We start from the raw sequence: 26799 nt of genomic DNA on the forward strand, positions 1-26799 counted from the left end.
AGTTCATTTTTTGAAAAGAATAATATTGATAATCTTCCAGCAAAACTGATCAAGAAATAAAAGAAGCATGATTTGTCAGTGTAAGGAATGCAAAAGTGGCCCTCAGCACAGATCCTACAGCCATTACAGATATAATATAAAGGATATGATTAATAACTTTATCTAAAAAGTTTGAAAACAACCAAAATTAACACAAGAAGAAATATAATATCAATAGTTCTGGGTCTATTAAGGAAATTATCTGTAATTTAAAATTTTTCCCATAAAGAATATTCCAGGCCAACTATCTCAGGGAATACTTCCAGACATTAAAGGAAGAAATAAACCAATCTTACACAAACTTTTCAAGGTAATAGGAAAAGACGGTGCACTACCCAAGTAATTTTATGGAACTGTGGATTTTGCTTCTTACAGAGGAAGACTTCCTTCCTAGAACAAGACCAGGAAGAGCCTTGCTTTCCCAAAGATTTTAGAACACTCATCTCTCCACACCTCCCTAGGATGCCCTTCAAGCCTTTGGTCACTCCAGCTGTCAGAGAGCTGCCGCTGAGCCTCCAGGGCACATTAAAAGGGATTTCTTTCCAACAGTTGGGATCCACGTCTCTGGCAGACTGTATCTAACTATCTACAACATCATAAAATACATATTTATCGCTTACATTACACTTCTCTAGACAAGATGTTTATTTGTTTATAAATAGGTTTTAAATGTTTTCACTGAATTTCATTTAGTCTGCTTACTCAATGATAGTTAATTACACTGGGCCAGTGGAATTCCCAGACTCACTTGGTCCAGTGGGCCCTATTGGAAGCTCCATGAGAATGAGAACATTCCTTCCCTGTAAGCCATACTTTATTGGAGAAAGTATCCATCTAAATCAGGGGTCAGCAAATTACTGAAGGAATGCCAGCCAGCCACCTGTTTTTGTAAACAGAGTTTGAATGGAAACACAGCCACGCCTATTTGTTTGTGTGTTATCTAAGGCTGCTTTCTGCTTCAGTGGCAGAGTAGTTGCAACTGTAGGCCCACAGAGAAAATATTTACTATCTGGTCCTTGACAGAAAATGTTTGCCAACCCCTGATCTAAATGAGAATTATCTCTCTCTCTCTCTCTCTCTTTTGTAACGTTTATTGATGTTTTTTGCTGATTATAAATATGCTGCTATCTTATTGTAAAACAAAAATTGGTAATATGTAAAAGAATAAAGATTAAAGTCACTTATCTTTAGAAGCCTCCTTAGCAAACTTAGGATTTTGATGTGTGCCATTCTTCGTATATATTTGTGGACTTTCTTTCTAAAAATAATATTGATAATGGGAAACTAAATTTTTCCCCGTTGTTATGTCATAAACACTTTCCAAGTCCGTAAACACAGCTCTACATTACCATTGCAAATTATGGCTGTAGTGGATGCTTATAACTGCTTTCTCAATATTCCCTCCTCCCCCTCCCTGCCCCTAGTTTTTGCAATAACCACACCTACCCCGATTTTCCTGTAGTAATTCACTCTCTCCCTTTCTGGGCCATTAAGTTTTCTTTAACTTTGAATTTTGATATAATTTCAAACTTATAGAAAGATTGCAAGAATAATACAAAGAATTCCTGTATACCCTTCACCCAGATTCCCCAAAGGTTAACATTTTGTCACATTTGCCTTGTAATTCTCCATCTACCTACTCTATCTGCTTATCTACCCAGATAATATAGATACATAGGTTTTTTCTGATTTGTTTAAGAGTAAGTTGTAGACACAGTGCCCCTTTGACGTTTAAACAGAGCAATGATGGAAGAGGATTTTGAGCAGTGACATAGTCTGACTTACACGATCTGCCTGCTACATTGAGAAGTGAAATAGGGCAAACAGGGAAGCACGGGGACTATGAAACAGGGGGACTATTGGCCTGAGCATGCGGAAGGACAAAATTAGATGAGAAAGACTGTAAAAGAACATGTTCAGGGAGAAATTAAAAGTTCGTTTTGGGGCATGTTAGGTGCCTAATTAGTCATTCTGCCAAGCCCAGTTTATAAGCCTACTCCCATTTGCAGGGTCAGGGTTTCTGTTCTATGATACTGATGACCCTCTAAGAAGATTGCCTGCACCATCCGCCCCTGAGGTTGCACGCCCACGAGGCTGCGGGTACAGGGAGCAACTGACTCCCACTTCAGCTCTGGCCGGCCACTCCTCGTGTGCTGTCGTGTTGTCTTGGAGCCTGACTTGCCAGTGGTTGCTGCTGGCCAGGCTGAATGGTGCCACCTGGAAGTGTGAAGGAGTTTATGCTCTGTGGTGGAATGTGACCAGAGGGAGAGGGGAGCCTGAAGTCTTCTCCCTGCTCCTACCCCATGGTGAGGTGAGATGAGGTAGTTCATACCACCAGCGCTCGCAGGATAGTCAGTGAGACTGAGTGGATGGCTGTGCTTCTTTAGAAGCTGTTGTACTCTCTCCTTCCCTGCTTCACCTCCCACTTATCCTCAGTCATCCTTTTCTGAGGTTGCGTTACACCAGTAAAGTATTAGCAATAAAGTTTTATCTTAGGTTCTGTTTTCTTGGGAACCCAGACTAAAGTAGGCATGAAAGTGGAGATGTCTGGTAGGCAAAGGGATAGCTGAGCCTGTAGTTCAGAAAAGAGGTCTAGGCTGACATATTATCTATATAAATAGTTATATACATATAATATAATATATAATATATATCTATATATCTAACATAAATATAAAATTACAACTCCTAAGTTATAGATAGTATTTAGAAACATGAGAGCAGATGAGATCACCTAGGAAGTGAATATAGGTAGAAAAGACAAGAGATTTGAATACTGAGCCCTTAGACATTCCAATATATAAAAGTCCAGAAAGACGAGGAAATACCAGCATCGAGACTGAGAAGCAGCAACCCGTGAGTTAGAGAAAAACCCAAGAGTGTTGTTCTTGAAGCCAAATGAAAATATGCAGAGTATGCCAAATACTGCTGATGGCTCAAGCAATATTAAGTCTAATAAATGAGTATTGCAATCAGCAACATGGAGGTTAGCAAGCTGGGTTAGAAGTCTTGATGTGGCTAAGAATTTATGATAATATATAATAATGGTCACACCTCTCATTCTTGATATAATTTGTATCTTCATTTGTTTTTCCTCTCATCAGTCTGGCTAGAAGTTTATCAATTTTATTAATCTTTTAAAAAGTTAGCTTTTGATTAGAGTATAGAAATTGATTTTTCTCTCATTTTTCTGTTTGCCAATCTAATCTTTATTTGCTTTCTTCTCTTTACTTTGGGTTTAGGTTCTTATTCTGGTTTCTTAAGGTGGAAGCTGAGGTAATTGAATTGAGACTTTTTTTTGTGTGCTAATAATAGTGTTTTGTTGCTATAAATTTCTCTGTAAATACTGCATCCCATAGATTATTTTTTCAAATATTTTTCTGTTCCTCCTTTCTCTCCTCACCTTCGGAGCCTCCACTTACAATTACACAAATTAGGCTGTTTGAGGTGGTGCCAGAGTTTGTTGATGCTCTATTTTTTTCTGTGTGTTTTTTGTTTCTGTTTTTCATTTTGGATAGTTTCTATTGCTATGTCTTATCTACCATATTTTTTCTTCTATTATATTTAATCTACAATTAATCCCATCCATTGCATTTTTTTAAAAAACAGACATTGTTTTCATCTCTAAAAGTTTAATTTGGTTATTTTTTATACCTTTCATGTCTTTACTAAACATGTTCAATTTTTCCATTAGCTTTTTGATCATATGGAATACAGTTTTAATTGTTTTAATGTACTTGTCTACTAATTCTTTGTCATTTCAGAGTCAATTTGATTGAGTGATTTTCTTATTATGGTTGTATTTTCCTGCTTCTTTGCATGACTTGTAATTTTGGATCGGATGCCAGACTGTATATTATTGGGTGCTGAATATTTTTAATATATATATTCTTGAGCTTTGTTCTGGGATGTGTTTAAATTTCTTGGGCACAGTTTTATCCTCTCAGGTCTTGCCGTTAAGTGTCTTTGAGGCAGTGTTTAGGGCTTTTTCTCCACTAAGGAGACCCTTCCCATACTCCAACCCAGAGTTTCTCAACCTCAGCACTATTGATATTTGAGGCTGGATAATTCCTTGTTATGCAATGTAGGATGTTTAGCAGCATCTCAGGCCTCTATCCACCAGATGCCAGTAAAGCCCATCTCCCCTGGTTGTGACAACCAAAAATGTCTCCAGATATTGCCAAATGTCTCGGGGTAGGAGGGGCATGAAATTGCCCTTGTTTGAGAACCACTGTACTAACTGATGCCCTGTGAATTATGAGATTTTCTACTCTGGCTGATGGTACTACTCCTGGCCCTTTGTGAGCTCGTGATTTTTTTCCCCTCTAATCCTTTTGGATGGTTCTTTCCTCCACCTCAGATAGTTTCCTTACACACATGTGCTCATTAGTATTCAACTGAATACTTAAGGGGACTCTGCAGATCTGCAGCCTTCTATTTAGTTTTCTCCTCTCTAGTACAGTCATGTGTCACTTAACAATGGGGCTATGTTCTGAGAAATGTGTCAGGCAAATTCGTCATTGTGCCAACATCAGAGTGTACTTAAACCTAGATGGTATAGCCTACTGCACGCCTAGGTTATATGGTACCAATCTTACAGGACCACGGTCCTATATGATATGCAGTCTGTCATCGACCAGAACATTATGTAATGCATGACTGTGCACTGCCTTGCAAAAGCTAGCTACCTTGGCCTCCCAGGACTCTATCTTCCCAACTTAAGAGACTGCCAGGCTCTGCCTAAGTTCTCTCTCCCTGTGCCATGGCCTAGAAATTCTCTCCAGGTAGTAAACTGAGGCAACCCGTTTACTTCATGTTTCCCACCTCTCAGGGATTCCGTCTCTCTCCCATCCTTCGCTTGTTTGATATATTTTGTCTGATATTTTATTTGTTCAGGCAGGTTAGATCTGGTCACCTTGGCCTGAAGGGCTTGCTTGCTTTCTTTGTGAGTGATTAAAGAAAAAAAAACACACATTTGCACACTGATTAGAAAAATCCAAGAGAGGGAAAATTGATGATGCAAAAGGTGAGGATTATTGGAGTATGTCTTGAGTAGGTGTGAGAGGATGACTTAGATCCAGTAAAGCAGTTAGCCTCAGGTAGAAGCACAGTTGACCCAAAATTAAGAAGAAAGAAGGCATATAAGATGAACAAACCAAGATATGGACACTTGGTTTACTAATTTCCAAATATATATATTTCTTCTGTTGTAACTAACAGCATAATAGGTATAGATGAGGATAGGTATATACAGAACATGTAATAGGTGTATAGAGAACATCAAAATGTTAATGGGATGTGATTAGAATTGTGGACTCATGGGTGATTTTTATTTCTAAATTTTTCCTATTATTGTTACCTTCATAAAGGAAATATGTAAAGAAACTTTTTTTAAAGATTTTATTTTTCCTTTTTCTCCCAAAGCCCCCCCGGTACATAATTGTATATGTTTTTTAGTTGTGGTCCTTCTAGTTGTGGCATGTGGGACACCACCTCAGCATGGCTTGATGAGCAGTGCCATGTCCGTGCCCAGGATTCGAACTGGTGAAACCCTGGGCTGCCAAAGCAGAGTGCGTGAACTAAACCACTTGGCCACAGGGCCAGCCCCTAAAGAAACATTTTTAAGAATTTAAAGAAACGATAGCTGGACACCGTTTTGTTCTATTCTCAGCACCTAGTCATGTCACTCCTTACTCAACTCATTCAAAGTCAAAGTCATAGCCACACCAATGGCGAACCAGATCTTCCATGATCTGGCCTGGCCCTGCCTCCACCCTCACCCCACTTCTCTCTCAGGTTTCATCCACTACTCTCCATGTTCATTCTGCTCCCACCACACTGGCTTCCTTGCTGTTTCTTGAACAAATCAGACATTGCTCCCCTAAGTTCTTTGCACTTGCTGTTCCCATGCCTGGAATATCCTTCTTCCAAAGTCTCATGGCTTGTTTCCTTATACTCATCCGCATCTTTTTCAAATTCCACTTTCTCAATGAAACCCTCCCTGGACAACCTATCTAAATTGCAATACCTTTCCTCCTTGATGTTTTGTATCCCTTTCTTGATTTATTTTCTCCTCTGTATTCATCACATGACATACAATATGCTTTTCTTTTTTCCACCCCTATGTGTAGTTTCCACACACAGAAGCAACAGATGTAAACCCCAGAAGTCTTGGGCCTGAGCCATTTCAAATCCACAGGCTTGAGAATAAAATGAAAGCCCCAAAAACCACATTGGAGGGGGGATGGAGGTCATGGAGAGGGGCTCCAAGGGTCACATACAGGGGATGCTTGAGGGGAATGCTCCAAGAGCAATGGTTGGAGGTTGGAAGTGGGTACAGCATAGACTCAGCAGTGTAATCCCTAGTCTGAGTCCCAGGTTAATGAATCTGCAGTAAGGATGGGAAGAGAATGCCAGTCAATCGTGTGAAAAGCTTTTCGTCCACAGACATTCCCAACACCAATGTTCAGTTATTGTTAGAATGTAAAGTGTATGTGTGTGGTGTAGAGTCGAGTAACAAATGGCAGAGGTTTACAGAGGCCAAATCATGGAAGGCCATGCTAATTTTATTAACCTATATAGCGCATAAAGTATAAGTTTAGAATTTAAAATTACAAAGGTTTTCTACAAATCAATAAGAAAATACAAATAACCTATATTAATCAGGACAGAAACCCAATTCAATTATCTTAAACAATGAAAGGGACTTTATTGGCTCACAAAACTTTAAAGTCCAGAGGTAGGGCAGGCTTTAGGCACAGCTGGATCTAGGGCCTCCAGGATAACGACACCAGAACTTAGTTCTCTTTCCTTTCTGCTAGCCTCTGAGTTGCTCCTGAGACAGACTCTCTCCACATGGTACAAACTCAGGCTTACATAGTCCTTAGTTCATGGGATCTCTGTAGAGCCTTCTTTCCAATAGTTCCAGCAGAAGTTCTGTTGAGGGCTCTCTTTAGCCTGGCTTGAGTTACATGCCCATTCTTTAATCACTGTGGCTAGGGAGCTGTGGGACTCAGGAAGGCCAGGCCTGGTCATATACTCACCTAAGTCACAGGGAATGGGTTCCTCACAATAAATAAGGGTTCTGTTACCAGAAGATGGGGAAAGAGATGCTGAACAAACAAAAACAACATATAGCCACACATAACCCAACAGAAAAGCAGGTAAAGGACACAAACAATCCATGGAAAAACAATAAATGGCCAATAAACATATGAAAATAACCTCAACCTTACCAATAACCAGGAAAATGCAAAATAAGGATTGTTTTTTCTTTTTTGCCCATCAGATAAAATCAAGTAGAGGTAAGGCTACAGGGGAGATGAGCACTTCCATACAGTTGATGAAAATATAAAGGTTTTGGGAAGGCTAAGCTGGGTCTATCAGAGAGCACACCCTTTGACCCAACAAACCACCTTACACGACTCCATCCTAAAGAAATATTCACACACATACACAAAGATATATGAACAAGATGTTTACTTTGGCAATGTAATAGCAAGAGAAAAAAATAAGGAAATAGTTAAATGGCATCTTCATAGTACTGAATCCTATTCAACCATTAAAGAAATTTAAAGAATTCAGGATGTTTGAGACCAAAAAAGCAAGCTGCAGAACAATACATATATGGGACCCTATTTATGTAAAAATAGCATTTATGTCTATTCATATGGAAATGTATGGAAAGGAGATTAGATGGATGTATGCTTAACTGTGGGGAGTGAAATGTGACTGGAAACACTGGAAAAAAGGGTCTCTCCGCTTTTATACTTATGTAGCATTTAAGTTTTGTACAATGAAAAGGTAGTCATTTAAACTTTCCTAATTAGAAAAAAACTGGGCGAACAGAATTCACAACAGGAAAAATGCAAATGGCCACTAAACATGTGAAAAGACGTCCCTCTCTATTAATAACCAGAGAAGAGAAAATTTTTGCCTATCAGACTGGCAAAAATATTTAAGGATTCCAACGTTGGTGGGAGTGTAGGCAAACAGGCACTCTACTACTGATGGAGTTGTAAACTGGTACAATCTTTTGGGTGCTATTTCTCCAAATGATAAATGTGGACATTCTCTGACCCAATTAATCCACTTCTAGCTATTTATCCTACAGAAATACCCACACAGGCAGCAAATTATATGTACAAGGATATTACCTATACCTTTATCTAGAATAAAAAATTGGAAAGAACTGAATTATCTATCAATAATGGGTTGGTTAAATAAATTACAGTATATTCATGCAATGGAATAGTATGTAGCCACGAAAAACAATGTCTACATCAAAGTGGGAGGCAGGGAGGAAGTTTTAGTGCAGTACATGTAAAATGGGGATATGTACCTACCTCATACGGTTGCTGTGAGGATTAAGAGTTAATCCCTGGTAAAGCGCTTCTAACAGTGCCTGTATACAGCGACCACAAGTGTCAGCTATGAACACATTTTCGCTTAAATATGTATATGCCTAAGTCTGGAAAAATAACAAATCAAATAATTATTACTTCTGATTAAGACTGTGAGAAGGAATGTCCTTTTTCATGTTACATTTCTGTACTATAGAAAATACAAATAAGCATGTTTAATAGCTTTCACATTTGTTAACCATAAAAGATAAAAGCATAAAATTTATCAATCAAGGCTTAACAGCCATCTCTCGTGGCATAGTGAAAGTTACATGTCCCTGGAGTTCACAGAAGTAGATTTGAGTTTTAGCTCTAACTGGCCACATGCAAGTCACACAATCTCTGAATCTTGCTCTCCTAGTCTACAAATCTAAGTGAGATAGGTTTAGTGTCTAATCCAATGCCTGGCATGCAGATTATTTCAGTACATATAACCCTCCCTTCAACTTACATAAATGTGATAGATATATTGCTAAATAATCAGATGCCATCTGGGTGTGAATGCGAGGAGCTTAATCTCCAAGAAAATCAGAAGAAATTTAGCAATAACGAGCAGATGCTCAGTGGTTATTGGGCAGGTATCAGCAGTCTGCATGCCATTCACAATGACTGCTCATTTGCTAACCAAACAGATGTCACTGCTTGGCAATTGCCAGATCACTTCATTAAAGGCTGGGTACCCCCCAGAATTGCTAACTATGATCATCTGTGTGGGTATAAACGAATGTCTGGATAAACCATAAATCACTGAATAGTTATTTAAAATCAATTTGTCTAGTGGGGACTTAGCCTAACCAGAGATGGCGGGCACACACACAGCTACTTCCTTTTCCTGTGTTACCATCACTTGGTCTTGGGGTCCAGCCCCTTTTCCCCACAGAGCCTTGCCTTAGTCTCAGAAGCCTTTCTAAACAACCCACAGGTATCACAGCTGGCAAGATAAACACATATTTGCCAACTCTAGTGGGACTTTTTTCTAAGCTCTCACACTACACCAAACATCTTTGGCATTTATTTTGACATCTACCACAGGGAGCTTCTTTGTATACAGGTAATATGCAAGATCTAAAAAAGCATAAAGTTTCAGCCACTGACGTTGCTCCCTCCTTACCTACTCTGATACCAGAATTGTGTCATCCCAGCAGAATTCCAAATATGCCACCTCAAAACCTACTTGGAAAGAAGCCAGTTATAAATAAATCAATCAACTCAAGATCATTTTATCTTAGAGCAGAGGAGTTTATAGTTTTATTGGACACTGATTTGTTTCCTCAGCCACAGAGAAAAAGACCCAAACAGAAGTCCCTACATTTTCTTGTATAACTTAAAATACATATCATTACTACGTATTTATACTTCAATAAATCTTAATCTATAAAGCACATTTCTTATAATTATCAGAAAATCTATAAACAAGCTCCATTCTTCCTCACTTCTCCACCACCTGGCCTTGCATGTATTACTATGCTTTTAAACAGGCTCATGCAAATCTCACCTTCCACTCTTAATTTGATCCAAGCACCAGATGTAACCAGAATCTCTGGAATTATAAAATATTTGTATTCACATGGGTCATTTCCCACACAGTGATGCCCACTATAAAAAAGCCTTTTCTCATATTCTATATTTTAACTTCCAGAGTTTTCCACTAAACAGTAGAACCACAGTACTTGGGATTCTCAGCCAAGAAGTATATAATCCTACTACTACAATGTATTACTTTTATACATTTTTTAAAATGTGTTAAGACTTAAAATTAAAAAAAAATAGTTCAATCAATTCTGATAGTTAATAAACTAGTTGTTAATAACCTAGTTGTTTATTTTTTAAATAGAACAATCCATTCAACTTAACATGTAAGTACAACCTCAACGCTACTAGAGATTGATTAGTTTGTTTAAAAGACCCACACACTGTGAGAGAGTATCTTGGACTCACCTCTGAAGATTGCTGGAGAGCTGGCTAGCTCTTCGAGCTGAGTCTTCCTTTCCCCCAAACAGAACACCCTGGTGAGAGAACTATGGCTCTGGGAATCTCAGAGGTGACCTCCCCCAGAACTACTCCGACAGGGGGAACAGGCTAACTCACACGAAACAGCTTTGTACCAAACCCCCAATGATTTACAGTGGAAGAGATACCTACCTACTTATGGTAGGGTTACAGTACCTAGCACAGTGCCTTGTCGGTAGAAAATGCTTAATAACAAATGTGCGGCTGCTTTGTCAGCCTTGTGTTCAACCTTTTTGTACCAAAGGAATAAAATAGCAAACCTGATACTTGTTGCCCACCTGTCAGGGATTTTACTGTCCTTAACAAAAATGAAGGCAAAATAAGAACGAATTAGATCTTCAAGTTCAAGTCTCTTTTGTTTTCTAAAAGCCAAGACAGACCATTACCCCTGTGTTTACATCTGCCCTTCAACACTGCCATTCACTAAAAATTCTTCCCTACTGTGGTAATTTCAACTTTCATAGTTTACAACTGTCTATTGTTTAGCCTGTCCACTTTCTAATGATACGTGGGAGAACGTTATTTTCATTAGTGGGAAGCCTCCAAATTAGATGTTTTTGAGTTTTCCTGTGGGCAGATAATTAGATACATTCTTGATAAAATTCAATTATTGGATCAAAGTATTTGTATATCTTCCCCCATCTAGGTGCCCCATTCACTTTTTGATGTTTTATCATCATCTTTCTTATCTGAGTTTTAAGGCTCATTTTACTCTGAGGCATTTGGTCGTCCTTTATCTTCCGTTTTCTGAAATGCATATTCAAATTAAGTTAAAAGGAAACCAAAGGGTAAATTTTGAAAATACGGTTTCAGTTTACAGATTTTATAATTCCTATGTTGCCTTTTAACGTAGAAGGGAATGTATCCTTGCAAAGAACATTTCAATGATCGACACAGAAATAATAATCTGTCTAAAAAGGAAACTTCTAAGAAAGGGACAAAAAATCAGACAGTTCGTTATTTGGAAAAATGAGAACATAGACATCACATGGAAGATTTAGGCATTAACACCTGAAGTTTAAAATTTCAGTTTCTAGGCAGGTATGACAGCATTTCTTTCAAGATAAAATAATAATGGTGGGTGAAGATTTTCTACATTTCCCAGTGGATTTTCTAACAGTCTATAGGGAAACAAAACTATTATGTATCATTTCATATTTTTAATTTTGTCTTCATTTCTGAAGAAAAAGACCTGAGTGCTGATTTTTTTTTTCAATTTCTTAAACTTTTACAACATTCAGAAGTTTTTCTGCATTGTGTCTTCGCTGATGTCTAAAAAGATTTGAGCTTTGACTATAGGATTTCCCACACTGAACACATTCGTAAGGTTTCTCCCCAGTATGGATTCTCTGATGATTAATAAGCCCAGAATTCTGGCTAAAGGCCTTTCCACATTCAAGACATTTGTAAGGTTTTTCTCCAGTATGGACTCTCTGGTGTTGCACAAGGATGGAACTTCTGCTGAATGCTTTCCCACATTCAACACATCCGTAGGGTTTCTCCCCACTGTGGATTCTTTGATGAAGAATGAGGGCCGAGCCCTGACTGAAGTGTTTTCCACATTCATCACATATATGTTGTTTCTTTCGAGAGGGATTTCTCTTTCTTTCAAACCTGCCCTTGGGGAAACAGGCTTCTCCATATTTAAAAATCTGAGGAACACCTATATTGAGAGTGCCAGGAACTTCATGAGATTCTCCTGCTGAAGGAACCTCTTGCTTTGGAGCTAGTGCTCCATTTTCAGTCCTAGCATCATCATCTGAAATAAACAGAAAATGTAAATATCACTCATTTCTATTCTGGGAGAAAAGAACCTGAAGAAAAAATTTTTTTAAAAATAAACTAAAAATAAATAGCTTGAGGGTACATCCATAAACAGCACTAAAAACTGGTGTTAAGGTTGTCTACTCTCAAAAGAGAAAAAAATGAAATGACTGATTATGAAGCTAATGTGGTCACGGCATGACAATGAGGGATTAAAAGGTTCATCTGCATTAAAGTGGTAACAGGCGAGTGGGTTATAAATGGTAGTCAGAAAACAAAAGGCAGAAAGATGGTAAATTATAAGATTAGGGAGACAGTCAAGTGATGTAGCTAGGTCTGGATGAAACTTTGTTAGAAGAAAAATAAAATAAAATTGGCCATTAGGAAATTATTGTAATATTCTTTTGCTTTGAGAAAGGGAGAAATTACATCAAAATACAATGGTGTAAATAATAAGCAATCAGTCAGACAGTGACTGTTTCTGAAATGAGCAAGCAGGTCACAGCCAAGATTAGACTAAAAGCAGAACACAGGAGGAGTCCGGAAAAGAAGGGACTGAAGATAAGCTGGGAGCATCCTATGTTAACTCAGGACATGACATTTACAAATTCAATGTGCCCTTAAGAAATGAAAGTTTTCCTGTAAAAGAAGCTTGCCCTATTTGGTATTTATCACAATAAGTTGTGTTATTATTTCTAAGTCTCAGATAGATGTGTCTGGTGAAAGAAAAGCCTAAATTACCTACATGGGTACCAGCACCCACCTACAAGCAGCGGTATGAGCAAGTCTCATTTAAGACTTCCCTGAAACTTCAAGCTTTAAAGAGTAAAGACAGTTACTATACAGTGAGCAGCAGCACTCAGAAAAGTGGTAAATAGTGAGCAAATCTCTAATAGATGATTATGAAAGGAATAAAGAGAAGGCTGACAGAGACCGAGGAGGCCCAGGAGACTCGTGAGGCCTGGACACTTGAAGAACTGAGAAGTGAGTGTGGTGAAGTGGGGACAAATGGCACAGAAAGAAGTTCCCACACGAGGGAGAGACTAGACTGCTGAAATGAGGCTAATTAAAAACAGGTGAAAATTATTCTAAAATTCAGGCAGGGGATAAGTTTTCCACCTGAGAAAATGCGATCTCCAAAGACCAATCACACAGGTTCTCAAACTTTACTGCACAGAGGAATGTCCCAGGAAACGTAAAACCGCAGATGCTCGCAGACTGCAGCCCTACCGCAGAAATTCTGATTCACTAGCACTGTCCCCCCTCAGATGGGAAGAAAACCTGCTCAGACCTCATTCTGTGGCACACTAGTGTTATCTCCAACGATCTCAAGGAACGATTGACAAAGCAGTCTCAAACAAAAGTTCATTTTAATCCATATACATACGAAAAACAAATCGAGCAGTTTTAGGAATATAGTGGGTTGTATCAAAGTATACAAAAAAGTATGCATCATTAATTGCCAATATACTTGGAAAGACTAGTCTAAGTGAATTATTAGAATTCTGAAGTTTTTTCTGTATTTAAAGCATATTGTATTTAAAACTAGGGAGCCTATCTTTGCATTAGTACTTAGAAAAGGTGAAAAGTTTTACCCAAAGATCATTTCTACAAAAGAAGCTTCTCAGAAAAAGAATGACTCTAGTTAGAATCTGAAGAAAAAAACAAAAATAGCTAAAAATTTAGAAAGACTTCATTGATAAACAGCAAACAAAAAGAATAGATTTGAAGAGGCTTCAAGTAAGCTTATTGTACCAATAGGGTTAGGCAGGATGTGTGAAAGGATGTGATGGCAGATAAGCAATACTGCATACAAAATAGAGGGACCTGGGCTACAGCTGGGTGTCAGCTCAAAGAGAGGCAAATGCCAGCCTGAAACGGGCAAGTCTTCAAGAAAGAGGTGAAAGGGAAGACAAGGCTGATGATGTCAAAGTCTAAGAATAAAAGACCTGAGGTCAGCAAACCAATAATGGTTATGAGAAAAGAACCAAGATCCTACAGTGTACCTATGTCTAAGAAATCTGGTGAAGGCGGTCAGCCCCCCACCCCACCCCGCTGCAGAGGGAACAAGCGAAGAGTCCTGGACGGAAGACCCACATTCGCTTCCACCCTCTAGCCCAGAGTCCTGGTCCTCACCACAGTGCCTTAGGGAATGGAGCTCCCAGGATGCCCACTTGAGCTGGTTTTCCACAGCATCAAGCTCAGAACTTGGTAATCCCTGAGCTTCTTCTTGAGATACTATCTCCTCTACTAGCACTTCTCGTTTTCGTCGACGGAGAGAAACCTGGAAATAATAATATTTGGTTCAGTTGAGAAGGAATTTGATGAGAATCAGTACTAAACAAACATAAGAGAAACCATACAAAACATACACTGCAGAGGGCTAGGTGGCAAAGCAGCATAGGTGATGGGAGCTGTGGGGGAATGGGGCGGCAGAGGCATAAACATAATTCTATCTTAGCGGAATGGAATTAATTCAGCTTTGCCTACTGCTATGCCAGTGCCTCTGACCCAGGAAAGGGGTACAAGCAGGCTCACCGGCTGTCCAGGGTCATCTAGTTCACTCTCTAAATCCTCCAGCACTGTCACTGCCTCCTCTCCATTCTCTGGATGATGCTCTCGAACCCAAGTCTGTAGCTCCTTGGGTAGGATGGCAACAAACTGCTCCAGCACTACCAGCTCCAAGATTTGTTCTTTTGTGTGTGTCTCTGGCCTGAGCCATAGACGGCAAAGTTCTCGAAGCTGGCTCACAGCTTCGCGGGGCCCAGGTGAATCCTGGTATCCAAACTGCCTGAATCGCTGTCGGAAGACTTCCGGGTCAGGCAGGTGGTTCCAGGGGATACTTGATCCCTCTTCACCATCAGGATCCTCTTCCAACTTCACTCTCAGAATTTTTTCCTCTTCATCTGGAGTTGGGATGATAAGTATTGAATCCTCTTCCCCTGACTGTGCAGACATCCTGATTTATAATACTTCAAGGAAAGACAATCAAGGCAGGATACAGGCCTCAGGGAAATACTCCGTTTTCTTCGCAAGCACTCCTGAAGCACAAGAAATAAAAAAAATATAAATGTCCAAATATCTTAAGAATTTGGACACATACTGATAAAGGAGGTAAAAATATTTGTTCTTTTCCTGGATTAAAAATTCCAATCAATAACTACACCAAAAGATGGCAAATTACAGCTCATGGCCAAATCTGGCCTGCTGCCCCTTTTTGTACAACGCTTGTACTAAGAATAGTTTTCACATTTTTACATGGTTGAAAGAAATCAAAATACTTCACGACGTGAAAATCTGAAATTAAAATGTCTGTGTCCATAAATAATTTATTTGTTCACAGTTCACACTACTATGGCAGAGTTGAGTCGTTGTGACAGACACTATATGGCCTGAAAGGCCTAATATTTACTATCTGGCCCTTTACAGAAAAAGTTTGCCCATCTATGACCTACAAAATCAACAAACCCTATTTCAATAATCGAAAGAATTCAAGTAAGACCCAGCCCACCTCTAAATGCATTTGACCCTAGAACACATTATTTCCAACTCAGGACTGGTGTTCCCTCACACATAGGTCAACTCAAAAGCAGGGACTGCTTTTTTATTATCGGCTAAAAAAAATTTTTTTAACAAAATTAGAAATACTTTAAAAATGTTTAAGAATTCCTTGCACTTGAAATATATGTGAGAAAATATTCACTTGCCCAATAATAGATAACACAATATTGAAAAAAATTAAGCACTAGGTGCCATACAATGCACCTATTATTCAGTCAGCCACCACACCATAACTACACTTACACGTATAATGACAGGCAGTGATCACAGCAATTCTGTGAAGAAAAGGCACTCTCATAACACCTTAACTTCCTGCAGTGGCCCAGAATCTTCTCCTTACACTGGATGACTCATAGTTTTCCCAGCTTCTACCTTCAGGGAAACCTTGTGCTATTTCTGATCCTTTCCTTAGTATTTGCACAGTCATGCCCGTGCCATTGTTTACAACACATATTAGGAATGAGCCATGCGGCCACTCGATGTGGCTATTCAGGGCCCAGAATCTGAAAACCAATAATTTCAAAAAACTTCTTGTAACCCTATCAAGGCTAGGAATCAGAAAAGATCTTATCAGACAGCTAATACATACAGGTTTAATTACTCGAGTGTGGTGGCCTTACAAACAGGGTTTAGGCAACAGATCGTTCGTTCCTATTCGACCCTACCTTATCAATGGTTCAAGTATTCCAGAAAAAAGAAATTTCTCTTCCTTTTATATTTCATTCGGCACCTTGTTCGCGGGAGGTGAAAGAGGTGCCAGGATATCTCCCCACCTCACTCCTGCAGAGGGCGGCTGCGAACCCCGCCCCGGCCCCGATGACCTCCAGCCCCTCTTCCCGGCACTCGCGGCGGCAGATTTCAGAGGACCAAAGGCCACTCTGCCACAGCAGCGTCGGAGCCACGGCACTTCCGCCCGCGGCCAGAGGAACTACAAGTCCCGGCACGCCCCGCGAAAAGGCCTGCCCTGTGCCACCTCCGCCCGAAACGAGTCCCAGAACCCTCTGCGAGACGCCAGGCCCTTGAAATAGAACAAAACCACCCAGTGGGGGAGGGGGAAGGCGAGGACCCGGGAGGACACAGGGGATGGAGGACTCTCTAAGGATGCCGAATGCACGATCTGGTCTTCCGTCTACCCCTCCCCGCCCCCCAACTGCTGGGCGCGGCGACCGTGGCCTGTCCGCGCCTCCCGGGAAGCCGAGGAAGGTCCCGCCAGGCTTCTTCGCTTGCTCCTGCCAAGCTGTCCGCAGCCCCTAGCCCAGCGTCCCTCTCACGCCCTTCCCCCACACGGGCCCAAACCTCCGGCTCAGGAACCGCAGCAGCTTCGCTGTCCACGGCAGACGCAGAAACGCCGCTCACAGCCGTTTCCCAGAAGCCCCCGGCGCGGACTGCTTCCGGTCTGCGGGCCCCAGGAGGCGGGGAGAGGCGAAGCCCCGCGTTGCTATGGAGATGCGCCCGGGGCGGGGGAGGGGCGGCCCGACGACAATGACCGCTTTGAGGCTGCGCTTGGCCTCGCGCCTCTTTGCTCGGATGGTCCAGTGTACTGTGTTCCGCTTAAAAGGCAAGGAAAAGAAAGAGAGAATTCTGCCGTTAAGTTAGTCTTCATGGTTTCACAAACCCTTTCTCATGCATTATATCATGTGATCCTCACAGTAATCCCCTGAACGCAGTAACAAAAGCTAATATTTATGAATGTTTCTCCGTTGTGCCAGGCACTGTCACTGTGCTTTACTTGTATTGTCATTAATTTTCACAGCAATACTATGATCTAGGAACTTTTATTATCCCCATTTCACAGCTGAGATAATTGAGACAAATAAATAACTTACTGAGAGCTCGTAACTAATTAAAGTGGGAAACAAGATTTGAAACCAAGGCATGATTCCAACCTGTGGCACCCGCGGGTTATGCTACAGAGCTTTATTTTGACCAGTTTATCAGGGAAACAGGCTGAGACAAGTTAAGAGCTTTGACAATGACCTCACATGGAATTCGCAGAATGCATGGTCATCTTGTGACTTTAGGCAGGGCATTTTATACCACAAAAAGGCTGCTGAAGCGATCATTTAGAAACGTAAATCAGGGGCCAGCCCCGGGCCAAGTGGTTAAGTTTGCCGCGTCTCTGCTTCTGCGGCGCAGGGTTTCACTGGTTCGGATCCTGGGCACACACATGGCACCGCTCATCAGGCCATGCTGAGGCCGGGTCCCACAAAGCAGAACTAGAAGACCCACAACTATAATATACAACTATGTACTGGGGGCTTTCGGGGAGAAGAAGAAGGGAAAAACAGAAGATTGGCAACAGCTGTTAGCTCAAGTGCCAATCTTTAAAAAAAAATTTTTTAAACATAAATCAGACCACTTCATTCTCCTATTTGAAAGCCTTTAATGGATCCTCACTGCCCTGAGTCTGACATGAAGACTCCTTACATTTGCCTGCAAGGCCTGCTGTGGTCTGTTCCCTGCCTCCTCCCTCTGACTTCAGCTCTTAGGCTCACTGTGACCCGGGATTCTCAGCCTGTCTGACCACTTTTCCTCATGGAAGCCTTCCCTGTCTTGGTAGCACTAGTAAAAATGATCTCATTTCTTTCTTTCCCTGTTTTTGGTTTTGTTTTTGTCTGTAAGTCCCATAAGGGCAGGGACCTTGTCTGTCTTATTCACCACAGTGTCTCCACCTAGTCCCAGAATGCTGACTGCATAGAGAACTCAATAAATATTTGTTGAGTAAATGAATGAATTGTGGGCTGGTCATATTGCTGCCTTTGCTAGGTCACATGTCAGGCATCAGAAATCACACAAAAGAGCCCTGTTGTTTAAGGTCTGTGTTAGGAGGGCAGGTCCAGCCTTCCAGAAGCATTCCAAGATCCCCAGGCCTCGGCTTTCTGCCTCATTCAGGAAAGTGTCCTCTGCAAACTACCCTCAGCCTCTGATGGGTTTGTGAATGAGAGAATAAGTGAGTGAGCAGCTGACGTTTAGCTACTTTACGCTCTGACAGGAACTTCTCCCCAGATGAAGTTTGGTGCCTCTTTCTCTTTCTTTGCTACCTCTTCCCTCTTCTCTCCTCATTTAGGAGGCTTCAGAAATCCAGCCTTTCACTCTCTTGCTTGGCCACTGCCATCAACCCACTTGGCTGCTCTTCCCAAACTTTCCCTCTTTTGTGATCCTAAAGGCTGGCTGAAGGCATTTTTGTTTTGTTTTGCTTTACGAGTTTTTATGTCTAATTAATGTTGGAAAACAAAGAAGATTACATCGAACAGAAATACTTGGGGAAGTTGAAAACATTGCAAAATTTTACAAAACCCTTTTCTGGGATTCTGTTCAACTGCTCCTAATTCTTTCTAAGAAAGTAAATGGAAACCACAATGAGGGTACCCTCTCTAATTTACTCCTTTGAGGGCAGGGAACCAACAATACCCACGCTGAAACACCATCTTTCTGAGCCCCACTATGTGGGCTCTTCCCCGCCTCCCCACCCCCACCTGGTGAAAGATTCGCCCTGAGCTAACATGTGTTGCCAGTCTTTCTCTCTCTCTCTTTTTTTCCTCCCCCAAAAGCCCCAGTGCATAGTTGTATAGTCTAGTTGTAAGTCCTTCTAGTTCTTCTATGTGAGCCACCACCACAGCATGGTAACTGACAGACAAGTGGTGTCATTCTGCGCCCAGGAATCAAGACCTGCACTGCGGAAGCTCAGTGCTCCAAACTTTAACCACTAGGACATCAGGGCTGGTTCAATGGGCTCTTTCTTGAGTGGTGGCCCTTGTTGCCATCTTAAAGATCTAGTCAAAATAGAGCATCATGTTCCTCTGGGCAACCTGAGTGTAGGGAATAGCTCCATGCCAGCACTGGGCAACCTTGCACATAGCTACATAGACCACACAGGGGAGCCTTGAACAGCAGCTGGTCTGAGTCTTGGCAGAACATCTTGTGATCCTCCTGGAACATGAGAACATGAGAGGTTTGTAAGGAGCTGCTACAAGGCCATTTGCCACCAGCTCCTTGTCTTCCAAGGAGGTTGTTGTGAGACAGTTTCTCATTGCTTCCTGGGTTGTAATAAGGCTTCCTTCTTTGATCCCCTGGAATACAGCTGCCGACTATAAACAGGCTTAGATGCAGCAGCGCATCAGCCCCTCAGCAGCAGGGTGGTCCACAGCTCCTGTTGAAGTCATCCGGCTCCTTCTGTTTCCGTGTCATCCTTTTAGTGTGTGAGACAAGAGCTCACGGGGAGCTGATAGCTTTAGCTACTCTTGCTTTCACTGTCTGGAAGTAATAATCTGTCTAAATCTAAAAAGGACTCATTGTCTTTACCAGCCAGAACTTTCAACCTTGCCTTGAAAGCATCTCATTCATTAATTAATGGTAAGGAAACAAAAAAAACAGAAAACCAACCGAACAAACAAAAACCCAAAAAGGACATATATTACCTGGGAACTACAGATGACTAAAACGAAGTCATGATTCCTTCTTTTAACATTACCATGTTGTTAAGGAGAGAGACAAGAAAATGAGTGTTTACAAGGCAGTGGAGAAGTGCTCCAGCAGCGAAGGACAGAACACCAGCAGGGGCACGTAAGCGAGGTGGTGCGCTGAGGGGGACGAGAGGCACCCTGAGGGGGAGGAAATGAAGTAGGAAAATTTTTCACTTTGAAAAGAAAGCACAGACCTTCAGACTTGGTGTTATCAGATTTTGTCCAATAATAATTGTTTCTAGGCTTTTCTCTAATAATTGTCTTGGAACTCTCAGTCCTTCCCCTCAGCTCGAAAGTCTCTCTCTATGGGCACTTTAAGTCTACAGGTTAAAGATTCCATTTTAGCTAATAAATGCACTGCACCTGGAGCCTTTTGGTTGCAAGTGACTAAAAAACTAACTGTGGCAGGCATTGTTAGCTTCTTATATAAAGCACTCTCCCTTATTTTTTTTTTTTTTTAGAGATTGGCACCTGAGCTAACTGTTGCCAATCTTCTTTTTTTTTTCTTTTTCTCCCCAAATCCCCCCCCGCACATAGTTGTATATTCTAGCTGTGGGTCCCTCAGCATGGCCTGACAAGTGGTGCCATGTCTGTGCCCAGGATCCCAACCAGCGAAACCCTGGGCCGCCAAAGCAGAGCACGCGAACTTAACCACTTGGCCACAGGGCTGGCCCCTCCCTTATTTCTAATACACTCCTGATTTCTTGGATTTGGCGCAGAGGGGTGACAACACTGTGGCCAGCCATAGGTAATAAGTTGTAACTGAGCTAAGCCATCCATGACCATCCTGTTTCCCTTTGCCAGATGCTCACTTGGCCTCCCTGGCAGCTAGGCAGGGCCACATCACTCAGTTCTGGTCAATGAGATGTAAGGGGAAGTAGTTTGTGTCTTTTAAGAAATTTATCTAATCCATGTAACTTGTCAAATATGTTGGCATAAAGTTGTTCATAATATTTCCTTAATGTCCTTTTAATGTCTATAGGACCAGTAGTGGTATCCCCTCTTTCATTCCTGAAATTGGTCATTTCTGGTTTCTTTTCCTTTATCAATTTTCTTGAAGTTTATGAATTTTATTAATCTTCCAAAGAATCAACTGTTGGTGTTCTTTATTTGCTCTATTATTTGTTCTCTATTTCATGAAGTTCTGCTCTTTTTTTTTTTTTTTTAGTGAGGAAGATTGGCCCTGAGCTAACATCTGTTGCCAATCTTCCTCTTTTTGCTTGAGAAAGACTGTCCCTGAGCTAACGTCTGTACCAATCTCCCTCTATTTTCTATTTGGGATGCTGCCACAGCATGGCTTGATGAGAGGTGTGTATGTTTGCGCCCGGGATCTGAACCTGCAAACCTCGGGCCACCAAAGCAGACCCCGTGAACTTAACCACTATACCACTGGGCCAGCCCCTAAGTTCTGCTCCTTTAAAAAAAAAATTAATATACAATAAAATTGGCTCTTTTTTTGGCATATAGCTCTATGAGTTTTAACATGTATAGATTTGTGAAACTACTACCAAATCATGATACAGAATATTTCCATCATTCCATAACACTGCCTCACAAATTTCCTCACATCTCTCACCAGTGGCAACCACTGATTTATTATCCATCAAAATAGTTTTGATTTTTCCAGAATTTAATATAAATGGAATCATAAAGCATGTAACCTTTTACACACTTTTCATTCAGCATAATGCCTTTGAGATTCATCTGTGTTGTTGCGTGCCTCAAAAGTTCCTTTCATTTTATTCCTGAGTATTAGAGTAGTATTTTACCAGAGGTGTCACAGCTTGTTTATCCATTCAACCATTGAAGGACTTTCTGGCGTTTCTAGATTTGGGCACTTATGAATAGAGCTACTATAAATACTCATGGACAGGCTTTGGTGTGAAGATAAGATTTTATTTCTCTGGAGTAAGTATCTAAAAGTAGCATTGCTGGGTCATATAGTGCTATGGACTGAATGTTTGTGCCTGCCCCCTGAATTCACATGCTGAAGCTTTAACTCCCAATGTGATGGTATTTGAAGATGGGCCCTTTGGGAGGTGATTCGGTTTAGATGAGGACATGAGGATGGGGCTTTTGTGATGGGATTAGTGCCCTTATAAGAAGAGACACAGAGAGCTTGCTTCCTCTCTCTCTCCACCATGTGAGGACACAGGAAGAAGGTGGCCATCTGCAGACCAGGAAGAAAGCCCCTCATCCGGGAACTTAATCAACTGGCACCTTGATCTTGGACTTCCCAACCTCCAGAACTGTAAGAAATAACTTCCTGTTATTTAAGCCACCCAGTCTATGGTATTTTGTTACAACAGCAGGAACTGACTAATATATATGGTAAGACTACGCTTACTTTTATAGGAAACTGACAAACTGTTCTCCAGATTGGCTCCACCATTTTACATTCCTATTAGCAGTGTATGAGTGTTCCAGGTACTCCACATATTCACCAGCACTTGGTATTACCTTTTGTTGTTGTTGTTGATGAAAATAATCCATAACCAATCTATAAATGAAAATTTGGGTGAGTTTATTCTGAGCTGAAATCTGAGGACCATGGCCCGGGGCCTTTCTTCCTGAAGGAAGAAAGGGCACCGAAGAAGTGGGGTGCACAGAGTGGTTATATACCCCCAAACAGGGTGTTTCACATATGATTGAAATGTCCCTCCCACAATAGTCACAAGATTGCCCTGTCTGCATAGTGCTTGATGGACACAGCGGGTAGTGGGTCTGCTATCTCAGTGGGTGTAGCAGGAGGCAAGTCTATTGTCTCAAGCTGGGTGGTCACAGGTGAGCGCAGCAATCAGTTTCTAGCCTAAGGAAAGATGCTTAATCCTTAAGGAGACGCCAAGGTTGGGAGGGGGAGGGAAGTTGCACCTTTATCTCGAGGGCCTTTGTTCTTGCCATAGGGAATATCTAAAGCAGATATACAATGCATGCTCAACAGCAATGGTCAGGCCCTTTTGGAAAGACAAGGTCAGGCCGAATTAGGTTTATACCAAATAGCTTCTTGATATTCTCCAATATATCCTATTGCTTGCCATTTTTATTTGTCATTGTTTAGTCATTCTAATATGTGTATAGTCAAATCTCATCATGGTCTTAATTTGCATTTCCTTAAAGGTTACTGAGGTTGAGCGATTTTTCGTTTGCTTACTTGACATCCGTAAATACTCTTCTATGAAGTGTCTGTTCAAGTCCCCCATGCTTCATTAAAAATTTTTCTTCCTTACTGTTGAATTTTGGAAGTTCTCTATGTATTCTGGATACAAGTCTTTTGTCTAATTTGTGATTTGTAAATATTTCACCCAGTCTGTAACTTGTATTTTATTCTCTTAATAGTGTTTTTCATGGAGAAAAATGTTTAATTTCAATGAACTCCAATTTGTCTTTTTCTTTTATGGATAGTGATTTTGGTGTCATAGCTAAGAATACTTAACACCAGGGCATGAAGATTCTCTCTTATGTTTTCTTCTAAAAGTTTTATATTTTTACATTTAATATTAAATATATGATTTATTTTGCCTTAATTCTTGTATAAGCTATGAATTATAGGGTGAGGGGTTTTTAAAAAATGTGTGTAGAGTTTGTTATATAAAATGTCCAATTGTTCTATTTGGTGAAAATTTTGTTTCCATTGAATTGCCTTTGCATCTTTATAAAAAAATAAATTGGCCTTATCTGTGTGGGTCCGTTTCTGAACTGTACAATTTGTTATATTGATCTGTGTGTCTATCTCTTTGCCAATACCACACCCTTGATTACTATAACTTTATAATAATTGTTTAAAATGTGGTAATGTGAGTCCTCCAACTTTTTCTTTTTCAAGTGATTTTAGCTATTTAGTTCATTTAACATTCCATATAACTTTTAGAATTAGCTTGCCTATATCTACAAAGATATCCTACGGAGATTTCTATCAGAATTACCTCAAATCTATTGATTAATTTATAGACAATTGGCATGTTAATTATACTGAGAGTATCAATCCATAAATATACCCTCTCTCTCTATCCATTGCCATCTTCTTTGATTTTATTCATCAGCATTTTATAGATTTCAGTGTACAGATCCTGCCCATGTTTTGTTCAATTTATTCCTTAGCACAAAGTGACATTTTAAAATATCCAGTTGTTCATTACTAGTATTTAAAATATAATTGATTTTTGTGTATTGGCTTTGTATTCTACAACCTTGATAAACTCCTGTATTAGTTAGGGTTCTCCAGAGGAGATTTATTATAGGAATTGGCTCATGCAGTTATGGAGGCTGAGAAGTCCCATAGTCTGCTGTCTGCAAGCTGGAGAACCCAGAAAGCTGGTGATGTAACTCAGTCCGGCTGATGTCTGAGAAGCAGAAGAAAATGGATGCCTCAGCTCAAGCAGAGAGAACAAATTTGCCCTTCCTTTGCCTTTTGGTTCTCTTCAGGCCCTTAAGGGATTGCATGATGCCCACCCATATTGGTGAGGGTGAACTTCTTTACTCAGTTTACTGATTCAAATTCTAATCTCTTCCAGAGATACCCTCACAGACACACCCAGAAACAATGTTTTACCAGCTATCTGGGCATCCCCTAGCCCAATCAAGTTGACGCATGACATAAACCGTCACATCTCCATCATTGGTATTAGAAGCTTTTTTTATAGATTCATTGGAATTTTCTAATGTAGATAATCATGTTATCTGCAAATAGGGAAAGTTTATTTCTTAATTTCCAATCTGTATTACTTTTATTTCTTTTTCTCACCTTATTGCACTAGCTAGGATTTCTAATACAATGTTGAGTAGGAGTGGAAAGAGTGGACATCTTTTCTTTGTTCCCAATCTTAGGGGAAAAAGTATTCAGCCTTTCATAATTAAGTTTGGTACTAACTCTAGGGTTTTTTTGTTTTGTTTTGTTTAAGACTTTATTTTTTTAACTTTTTATTGAGATTATGATAGTTTACACCCTTGTGAAATTTCAGTTGTGCATTATTGTTTGTCAGTCATGTTGTAGGTGCACCACTTCACCCTTTGTGCCCACCCACCAGCGCCCCTTTCCCCTGGTAACCGCTAATCTGTTCTCTTTGTCTACATGTTTAACTTCCGAATATGAGTAGAGTCATACAGAGATTGTCTTTCTCTATCTGGCTTATTTCACTTAACATAATACCCTCAAGGTCCATCCATGTTGTCGTGAATGGGACAGTTGTATCCTTTTTTAATGGCTGACTAATATTCCATTTATATATATACCATATCTTCTTTATCCAATCATCAGTTGATGGGCACTTAGGTTGCTTCCATGTAAGACTTTATTTTTTTAGAGCAGTTTTAGGTTTACAACAAAATTAAGAAGGAGGTACAGATATTTCCCATATACCCCCTGCCCCCACACATGCATAGCATCTCCCATTATCAAAATCACTCACCAGAATTGTACATTTTTTACCAAGGATGAACCTACATTGACAGATCATAATCACCCAAAGTCCATAGTTTACCTTAGGGTTCACTCTTGGTGTTGTACATTCTATAGGTTTGGACAAATGTATAATGACATAGATCCATCATTATAATATCACACAGAGTATTTTTACTGCCCTAAAAATCTGGTGCTGTGCCTATTCATCATTCTCCCCTCCCCGACCTCTGGAAACTACTGATCTTTTTATTGTCTCCATAATTTTTCCTTTTCCAGAATGTCATAGTTGGAATCATACAGTATGCAGTCTTTTCAGATTGGCTTCTTTCACTTAGTAATATGCATTTAAGTTTTCTCCCTGTCTTTTCATGGCTTGATAACTCATTTCTTTTTACCACTGAATAATATTCCATTGTCTGGATGTGCCACAGTTTATGTATCCATTCACCTACTGAAGGGTATCTTGGTTGCTTCCTAGTTTTGGCTATTATGAATAAAGTTGCTATAAACAGCCACGTGCAGGTTCTTATGTGGACATAAGTTTTCAACTTCTTTGGGTAAATACCAAGGAGCGTGATTGCTGAATCAGATGGTAAGAGTATGTTTAGTTTTGAAAGAAACCTCCAAACAGTCTTACAAATTGTCTATACCATTTTGCATTCTCACCAGCAATGAATGAGAGTTCCTATTGCACTTTGTCAGCATTTGGTGTTGTCAATTTTCCAGATTTTGGCCATTCTAATAGGTGTGTAGTGAACTCTAGTTTTTTAATAGATGCCCTTTATCAGTTTGAGGAAGTTCACTTCTCTTCTGATCATAAATGGATGTTGAATTTTGTCAAATACTTTTTCTGCATCAATTGATATGACCAAGTGGTTTTTCCTTTTGAAATTACTAATCTGGTGGATAACTTTGATTTTGAATACTGAACCATTTTTATAGTCCTGGGATAACCTCCACTTGGTGCAGGTGTTTTATTCTCTTTATACATTGCTGGATTCAATTTGATAATATTTTGTTGAGGATTTTTGTGCCTACAGTCATTAAAGATTTTGTATCATAGTTTTCTTTTCTTGTACTGTCTGCTCTTTTTTCTTTCTCAATCTTTTATTCTCTGTGTTGTCTAAATTGGAAAATTTCTATTGATTCATAGCTGACTATT

General features: G+C 40.3%; 1 protein-coding gene across 2 annotated transcripts; it reads right to left on the reverse strand.

The window, feature by feature from the left end:
• Positions 1–6569: 6569 nt before the first annotated feature.
• ZNF24 (zinc finger protein 24) lies at positions 6570–17387 on the reverse strand. 2 transcript variants are annotated; one of them, XM_008535069.2, is made up of 4 exons: positions 17073–17387; positions 14754–15256; positions 14352–14499; positions 6570–12210 (listed from the first exon to the last, which is right to left on the reverse strand). In XM_008535069.2, exons 2-4 carry the CDS (start codon positions 15171–15173, stop codon positions 11672–11674), a joined length of 1107 nt encoding a protein of 368 aa, XP_008533291.1. In that variant the 5' UTR covers positions 15174–15256; positions 17073–17387; the 3' UTR covers positions 6570–11671. The 2 variants fall into 2 exon arrangements, with proteins under 2 accessions (XP_008533291.1, XP_008533292.1); XM_008535070.2 differs by having other exon boundaries at positions 16442–17163.
• Positions 17388–26799: the final 9412 nt, after the last annotated feature.

Source organism: Equus przewalskii, chromosome 7 (assembly GCF_037783145.1).
Source record: "Equus przewalskii isolate Varuska chromosome 7, EquPr2, whole genome shotgun sequence".
NCBI classification, from domain to species: domain Eukaryota; kingdom Metazoa; phylum Chordata; class Mammalia; order Perissodactyla; family Equidae; genus Equus; species Equus przewalskii.

Excerpts from the sequence above, each read along its gene's own strand:
- ZNF24 (XM_008535069.2), bottom strand. The coding sequence starts at position 15,173 with ATGTCTGCACAGTCAGGGGAAGAGGATTCAATACTTATCATCCCAACT. Across the intron at positions 14,500-14,753 it reads TAGATGACCCTGGACAGCCG|GTTTCTCTCCGTCGACGAAA; the intron begins GTGAGCCTGCTT and ends TATTATTTCCAG. Across the intron at positions 12,211-14,351 it reads CCATTCCCTAAGGCACTGTG|ATGATGATGCTAGGACTGAA; the intron begins GTGAGGACCAGG and ends TGTTTATTTCAG.